This window comes from Octopus bimaculoides, chromosome 2 (assembly GCF_001194135.2).
Source record: "Octopus bimaculoides isolate UCB-OBI-ISO-001 chromosome 2, ASM119413v2, whole genome shotgun sequence".
NCBI lineage: Eukaryota > Metazoa > Mollusca > Cephalopoda > Octopoda > Octopodidae > Octopus > Octopus bimaculoides.
Window position 1 is genome coordinate 125,918,260 of NC_068982.1, and position 9,195 is coordinate 125,927,454.

A 9,195-nucleotide genomic window follows, 5' to 3' on the forward strand; every position below is an offset into this window, starting at 1 on the left:
GTAATGAAACCAGTGGTACCTGCCCTAGATATAGAAGTAAAGATTGGAATACAGAGTTTGTGACAAAGCAAACAAGGTGACACATAGTACAAGACCGACAGATATCAAGGAGTGATGTTTGTAGAGGCCACAGTTCATGGAAAACTAGCCCGAAGATTTAAGAAAGCTCTGAAGGAGGCCAAATTCAACATTAAGATCGTTGAAAAACCAGGGAGCTCTATCTAGTCACAATTATGTTGGACGTACCCCTTTAAGATTTTCCATGCGTTCGGCTACGTATAGCTTGCAGCGTTTCGTTCCATTGATATACGGAACTAGAAGGCGGAAGATTTTTTATGATATCGAGTATGGAATTCCATCTTACTTCAGTTGCCAGATATGGCTGGCCGGCGATGTTACATATCTCCTTTCTGGGACCCTGAAGGTGGATCTATAGCCGGAAAGACGTTTCTTAAAGGAAATTCCTGTGCATCCAATATATTTCCTTGGATGCGTGGAGTCAGTGTCATGCTTACAGAACGGAGATTTTCGGGTTGTCTGCATTTCAGGAGATTCCTGTTAGCATTGTGGGAACCACACAATAGCGATATTAGCGATAATTACATCACAACTAGAAATTGATTGCTGATGAGAGTGGGAGATAACCCCCTACCTTACCCTCTTAGCCAACAGGTGGCGTAGCTGAAAGAGGACGATACAGCCAGAAGCCGATGACCAGCAGCAAAAGGAGATAATCCCCATTGTTTATATCTCTATCGTTTCCCCCTCCATATTTTAAAGAGGTACCCTTTATGGTGAGAAACCCAGCGTAACCCTATAAACCGGCCTTTACCATTAATATATATATATATTCTTTTATTTGTTTCAGTCATGTAACTGCGACCATGCTGGAGCACCGCCTTCAGTCGAACAAATCGACCCTAGGACATATTCTTTGTAAGCCTAGTACTAATTCTATCGGTCTCTTTTGCCGAACTGCTAACCTTCCTCCACCTCCCCTTATTCATCCCATCACTCCCGTTAAGCTAGCTTGCCTGCATCGCCTCCTGCATCGCCTCCTGCACCCCACCCGAATCCCACCACCAGAGTATATGTTGTTCACTCAGCTACCCCCTCTACCTCCAGCGCCATTCTTCCCCCACCACTCCTCGTCTGAATTCTAATTCTAATGCTGACCCCACTGATACTGCCAGTTCACCCTCAAGCCGTGTTCTCTGCACCCGCACAAGTCGCTAGTTGAAGCCCATCAAATGTCACTTGTGTGGTCTAAGTTACCCCATAGCAGTTGGTTGTACTCTGCGACGGTTCACAGCAAAAGTGTGCCTGTCCTCAGTTTCTAACTGCCTGACCGAAGAATTTTCCCCTACTCAGCTAAGAGTGGGTGCTAAGCTAAGTTGCGCGGCTGCTGCTCATGCCACCAGGGCTTTCACCAACTTGCCCTCTGAGTCCCCAAAGGTCATCCTCAAACTTGACCTTAAGAATGCTTTTAACTCCATCAGTCGAGAAGTCATCCGCCGCGCAGTAAGGGAGAATTCCCCATCACTCCCTTGGAGCCCCAATCACCGACCTAGCTTTGGAGTCAATCTTTAGATCCAAAATGGCTAACCTTCAACAACTTTTAAAAAGCCTTGAAGTAATTGAGCCCCACCAAGGTTTTTTATGCTTAGGAATTACTTGCCATTTCCTAAGCTATTATATTTTCTGAGAGATAGTCCCTCTTACAGATTCCTATCGTCCCGCCAATACTTTGACGACCTAATCTTCAGGAAACTCAAATGCTTGGCCAGTGTCAAATTCTCCCCAGACTCACGCGACCAAGCTGCTTTGCCCAAACAGTTTGAGGTCTTGGTCTGCGCAATTGCTCGTCTTTATCTCTTTCCTGTTTTTGTTTTCTTCCACTTACGCTTGCTTCTCTTTGGTAGGTAACATCCTCTTCTCTCCAACATGGACTAATTCCAACAGAGAAACGGATGAAGCTCTATCACAGTGGAGTAGGCTGGGTTTGTCAGTTCCGGTTATAGTGGAGGATAGACGGAAACAGAGAGTATGGGCCAATCTGCATTCAGGTGCCACTTTTAACTCTCTCCTTGATCAATCTGATCGATTTTCAAAGTGTCGTCTACTTTCAGCTGCTGCAAAATTCTCAGGGGACTGGATTGATGCTCTGTCTGTGGCCAACATTGGAGGTCTACTCAGACTAGAAGAACTCCGCATCTCCATCGCACTCAGAGTGGGAGCTGACGTCTGTAGAGGACTGAAATATCGCTATGGTAGGCCCCACAAGTCTTCACGGTCTGTCTTGCCACCTAAATGCTGGTCACTTCGCTCGTCACACGAGCTAAACCTAATCATTAAACGGGCCCTGGCTCAGATTAGTATTCCCTCAGTTCTGGAGCCGTCGGGGTAATTCAGAAGTGATGGAGAGACCAGATAGTTTTACCCTCTGTCCCTAGATGCCTCATTTGGGACTCCATAGTCTGCGACTCCTTTGCTCCCTCCCACATCCTGGATGCTGCAGTTAATGGAAGGGTCAGTAGCCGAATGAAAGAAAACCCTGAAGTATCGGACCTGACAGTGAACTATTTCTCTCAACCTGTGGAGTTTGAGACGTTCGGAGGGACTGGACTACTAACCGCGAAGTTCTTGTCATTGTTGGCAGCTCGCCTCACCGAGGTGTCAGGTGATGCTGTGGGGGCGCTTGGCTTTCCCAACGCCTTAGCTTCGCAATCGCCTGTGGTAATGCTGCGAGCATGCTGGCTTGCTTCAGTAGGTTCCGTTAAACCTTGTGGTGTGCGACCAGTTGCTGTGATAAAAAAATTCCCCACAAATGGTTTCAATACAGTTTTGATGGAAGGATTTGGAAGAATTGGATGAGAATTCTCTGGTGATTTTCTTTCGTGTAAATAAATGTTTATGTTAATTTTAAAATATTGGTTTGCAAACTACTACATTCTGATTGGTTAAAATAGCGCTTTCCACAATAGGCATAGAGCCAGGGTAAGTCGATTACATCGACTCTAGAATTTCACTGGTACCTATTTTTTCAACCTCAGAGGATGAAAGGTTAAGTCGACCTCGGCAGAATTTGAATTAAAAACAATAGACGGACGAAATGCGATTAAGCTTTTCCTTCGGCGGGTCCAGTGTACTGTTGAAAAATAAACGAAAGAATCTCGTTTCTAATTCGTTTAAAAGCCACACACTTGACGTCTGTGATTCTAAAATGGTTGTATACTGTTCATAAAAAAAAAGTCACAGATTACTTGTTTCTGATTGGTTAAAATAATGCATGTGACACTAATGAATTAGAAAATTGTCATGAACTCAGTTTAACAAAATGTGTATTTATTGTTTGTTAAAAAATAAATGTGAATATTTAATAAACAAAAGAATTATACATGACTTTTTTTTTTACATTTAAAATGAGCACTGTATTGTTTAGCTAAATAGAAAGAAAGAAAGAAAGAAAGAAAGAAAAATGAAGGAAGGAAGAAAGAAAGAAAAAAAAACAGTCACAACCTACTAGCTTCTGATTGGCTGAAATAACACACATGGCCAAATAGTGAAATCAAACTTGTCGTCTGCTAAGTTTACTAAACCATTTCATTTTTGTAATTGTATTTTGATAATTTGTCTCCAATAACAGACACTGCTTTAACTTCACTTCTTTATTCACTACTCGTCAATTGGTTAACTATGTATCCAACTAGTTAATCGATTGTTTGCTTAATGGCATATATACCCTCCCCATTTAAAACTTATTTATCTCTAAATACATTGCTATCGATATAAAATCTGTACATCGTCAATTTTTGAAGAATGAGTGTTGTTTGACTACTTTGAATTATAGTGCCACTAGAGTGAAACGTGGTGACAGACAATAATTAAAAAAAAAAACAGTAGAGAAAGATGATAAATTGGATTCTTAAAATATTGTGGCAGCAATGTTAAATAAATACTGATTATTTAAGAATTATATTTAAAATAAATTTTGTTTTAATTATCTATGGGGTTAATTGGTAACAATTAATAAATAAATCAATGGTACAATTTAGAATTAAATATTTTTATTTGTGTTCCAGCCCAAAGGTTGTGGTCATGCTGGGGCAATGCCAATTGCTTAAATTTATTTTAAGGTTGAATTATTAGCAATTAATAATTACGGAAAACGTGCAATTTAGAAATTAGTAATTTTAAAATTAACCCTTTTTGACTAATTATTAACAATTAATAATCAATTAAAAAACTGGTAGAATTTATAATTAAATATTACTTAAATTTATTTTTATATTTGCAGTTAATAAATACAGGAAACGTGCAATTTACTATTAAATATTGCTTAAATTTAAAAATTAAGTCTTAGAATTTAAAATCATTTTTAGAGTTAATTATTAGCAGTTTATACGGGAAACGTGCAATTTAGAATTAAATATTGTTTAAATTTACCTTCCAAATTAATTAATAGCAATTAATAAATAAGACACAGTATGTAGAATAAAATATTATAGAATATAGAATTATATATTGCAATTATTAGCAATTCGTAAAGTTCTAAATAGGCTTCAAAGAACGAAAATATCAATAACGAAAATAAAGTAAAAGATGCCCACGCCATTCAAATAGTACCTTATTATATCCTAGATACACCACATGAAGTTACCCGCCTAACGACTTAATAGTTGTGCAATTAGAACTCTACGCTGTATGAGTACAAGGCCGTAACATTCAAGAAGAGCAATAATGAAAATAACTAATATGGTAACTCTATACAGAGGTTATTTGTCTGAATAAATAAAATAGCTACGCTGTAATAGTTTTAGTAAAGAGAAAAGAAAAAAAAAAACTAAATGACATTTCAGCCAGGTAATTCCTGGGACGCTTAAATATTCCTATAAAATACCCTAAATGTGAATGAATGAAATTATAACTAAAAGTGCGAAGATTAGAAATTCTCAGACAAATAGTTCCAGGTCCCGGACTAAAATATTTAAGGCAATTAGTTTGTGTCTACACCGTATTTATAGTTTTACTTAGAAACATTTCATTTGTCAGCGGACGCTGATTCCATCTTCTAATCTTGAGGAGACATGATATTTTAATTGTTTATAATTTACTTTTCGTTCAACAACACAAAACAAATGTATACAGACAATTTAATAACTTCATTCTTTTCAAACATGATATTAACACGCTTATAATACTCGGAATTTTAAATAGCTGTTTGTGTTTTCCTACCAACGATGGTGTGTTTTGGGTCGAAAGTTTCCTTAGTTCGACTCTTTGGTGCACCTTCTTGGTACCACAACGTGATTCAGTTTCGATTAAAATCAGTATCTGTCACCACAGCTCCTGCTCAATGGCCTGTAACAACAATAACAAAACGCTGGTAAGTAATATATAGGTTGTGTAACAAAATGTGCTATATTTAATTGCTTTTTTTCACCAACCGGCATTAGTACTTTAGGAATATAAATGTGTTGTATTTAATAACATAACAAGGTTGTATCTCAGAAATCGATGAGCTGGTTATGCTTCTTACACGTTGTTATATTTATAGGGACAATGAATAGGATTGTGTAACATCCGTGCCTCTCTCAAATGTACAGGAAATCTTAAGTGAATTGAATATTTTCTCGCCGGTAACTTGTACGGCAATCTGCACGTTACGCTTATTAGCAATGTTTATCGTTTAATTTTATTTTCATGCAAATATTCAATACTTTTGGGTACTCTTTTGTTTCGCGGTTGTTCGGCTTGCCAGAAATAGCTCACAAATCTTCTTCAAATCACCTAACCTTTTTTTAAAAAAAGGAAGGTCACATTGGACATTTGGATACGTTGTATTTAAATAGTGGACAGGATCGTCTACTATTTAAATATTTAAAAACCTTTGTTCATAGATCTTTTCGAAAAGAGATGACTTAGAGCTAAACGGTAACTGGATGTAACATTTTCGTTTAATTAATTAGCTTGTATACAAACTTCAACATCTTTATTGCTACAATTCGAATCAATTTATACGATCGCTATAGAAATGACGCTTAAGCGCAAAATGTATAAAAGATGATATTAGCCTTTGATGAAAACCAAAAATCTTTCTAGTTTACTACTTTTCTATTTCAGAAACTACAACATTGAACCAGTTTTTGTGTATATAGAGATAATTACATTTCTTGTTACATCTAGACATATTAGGTTAACTTTTATGACTGACGAAACTTTGTAAAATCTATACTAATTACATTCTGTCAGTTTTCTACAGTTCTCGGCAATCTCTTTTACTGAGCTTATTTTATATTAAAATATTTATCATGAACACACACACACACGTAATACATACATACATACATACAAAAAATACCCTGTTGTTGATATTGAAATTCCAATGAAGAAACGTTGGATCTAGGTTAGAAACCGGTTCTTTCTTTATTGGCAAGAAATCTTGAAATAAAACTGAATAACGACATTCATCATACATACATATGTACGTCTGAAATGTTACCAGATTCTAACAATGGAACACAGAGTACAGTAATCTGTTGGTTTAAAAGCATTTGACCTCGGAACTCCATCTTTCAACTCTACATTGGATTACAAATAAGCATGGCTCTAAGCTCACCCAGTCTGACGTTGCTGATTGCTATTCATCTTTCCACTTATACTCATTAGCACTCAAGTTTTCATCAGAAGATGCTAGAACACAAAAGACCTAAACATAAATTTTGTATGCATGCAAAATGTCTCTTTTATATAGAGATTCTGACAACAAACCTTAGACTCTGCACTTATTAGAGAAACAGCCCTCTAATACTGAGCAATGCAGTGTTTTTCATATAAGCTCTGGATAGCTCAAACTTTTTCATTCCATGCAAATAATCTTTGACAATCTCATGTGAAAATTACACCTATTATCTATCCCTGGTTAAGTTTCATCTCCAGAAAAAAATATGGCACACCTTTACAGCATACTCTCTAAACAGATTTTTTACAGACCAGCAAACTTTTTGTAATACCAGTGACTGTATTGTTGTTGTTGCTATTGTTTGTTCCTTCTCAAGCCATGCCTGGTTTCCCAGTTTCATTGGGGTATAGGTTCCCCATCTGGATGGGACGCTAATCCATCACAGGTGAGCTGTTAGATGCAGGAGGAAAGAGTGAGAGACAGTTGTAGCCTAAGAGTCAGCAGAAGTTTGCCATTACCTTCTGCTAGAGCTGTGTGGAGATTAGGTGTTTTGCTCATAAACACACACATCGCCCAGTCTGAGATTTGAACCCATGATCCCTTAATCATGAGTCCGCTGCTCTAACCATGAGGCCATGTGCCTCCACAGTGGCTGTATTATTTACTGTTTATTATTTCTTGAAACATAAATTTAGTAACAAACAGGTGCACAGAATTGACAAAGCCCCAAGTATAGCAAAACACATCTGATGTTCCCATGAGTCATTGCTGCAATGATGTTCACCTCACTTTAATATATATATTGTGCTTGTAACATTACATGTCTATGAAGAAATTTTAACTCAGACAAAATCCACAGCATCATGACTTTCAGTGGTGTATATACTATGTAGTATGATAAATAGATGGTGATATTAATTTAAATCTATTTCAATTGCATCTATTGAGTTTTTGTAACCCAACAAGCTTTCTGCTATACCAGTGGATGTATTACTCACTGTTTCTTATAATCAGAGTATGAATTTCAATTTAGCAAGTAACAAACAGGTACATGGCATTGACAAGCTTCAAGTAGAATGAAATGCATCTGTCATTCTTGTGAGTTACTGCTGTGACAATTTAAGGCTTGATCTGATATTTGTATTTTTAAAACAATATGTGTATGACAAGATTCTTTCTCAGACAGTAATTTACAGCTCTATGCCTTTCAGTGGTGTAAATACATTAATATGATACACAGATGGTCATTTTAGTTTAATGCTGTTTCAATTGCACACACTGAATTTTTTACAGCTTAGAATGCTTTCTACTATACTAGTGAATTTATTATACCATTTCTGTTGTTCTTGTGAGTCACTATAACAACAGTTGCCTCACTCTGATATAATATATATATATATATATATATATTGGAGCCTGGTGTTGCCATCCGGTTTCACCAGTCCTCAGTCAAATCGTCCAACCCATGCTAGCATGGAAGGCGGACGTTAAACGATGATGATGATATAAATAAATTTAAATAAGAGCTAAAAGATGATCCATATCCATTGTAAAAACTTTATTATGACCTATGATCATTTTGATGCAATATCCAGACCAACTCATGCATATTATAAAATATTTTATATATATATATGATGGGCTTCTTTCAGTTTTTGTCTACCAAATCTACTGACAGGGCTTTGGTTGGCTTGAGGCTTCAGTAGAAGGTACTTGCCCAAGGGGCCTCACAATGGTACTGAACCCGGAGCCACATGGTTGGAAGGCAAACTTCTTACCAAACAGCAATGCATACACCAGAAAAAGTGTACACACACACTTTGTACTTTATTCAAGGTGTGTCAGACCAGTAGGCAATCTTTTACTCACCTACAAACGAATCTATTGTTAAGTCATTTTCTCTGATATTTCATCAGCGGCTGCCTGCTTGAGCTTGCCAAAGCTTCCTTCAGACCCATTCAATGCTCTCTTCTTTCCACACCTATGTAGTTCCCGCCTAATCCAGGTCTTCAATAACAATTTATACTTAGAGAATATTATTTTTAACATACACATGTGTATGCACACATACATATTTGCATGCATGCATACATACACTCACACACAAAAATGCATGTGTGTGTGTGTGTGTATATATGTATATATATATATATATATATATATATATATATATATATATATATATATATATATATATATATATATACATACACCAGCACACATATATATGTATATGTGTGTATGTATGTATATATATATGTGTGTGTGTGTGTTTGTATATATATATATATGTGTGTGTGTGTATATATATATAGCCATGTGTTTGAGAAGAATGCTTTGGGGTTTGAATAATTCACCTCTGGAAACATGGGTGTTTCGTTTATCATCATTATGTATGTGTGTGTGTATATATATATATATCATCATCATCATCATCGTTTACCGTCCGCTTTCCATGCTAGCATGGGTTGGACGACTTGACTGAAGACTGGTGAAACCGGATGGCAACACCA

At 36.7% G+C, this 9,195-nt stretch overlaps 1 protein-coding gene across 1 annotated transcript in view; it reads left to right on the forward strand.

The window, feature by feature from the left end:
• The first annotated feature begins 5,008 nt into the window (after positions 1-5,008).
• LOC106871216 (LETM1 domain-containing protein 1) overlaps positions 5,009-9,195 on the forward strand; it is a 177,007-nt gene continuing 172,820 nt past the window's right edge. Inside the window, exon 1 of the mRNA XM_014917565.2 lies at positions 5,009-5,386. Within this exon, the coding sequence (XP_014773051.1) occupies positions 5,241-5,386 (146 nt within the window). The 5' untranslated portion in view covers positions 5,009-5,240. The remainder of the gene's footprint in view (positions 5,387-9,195) is intronic.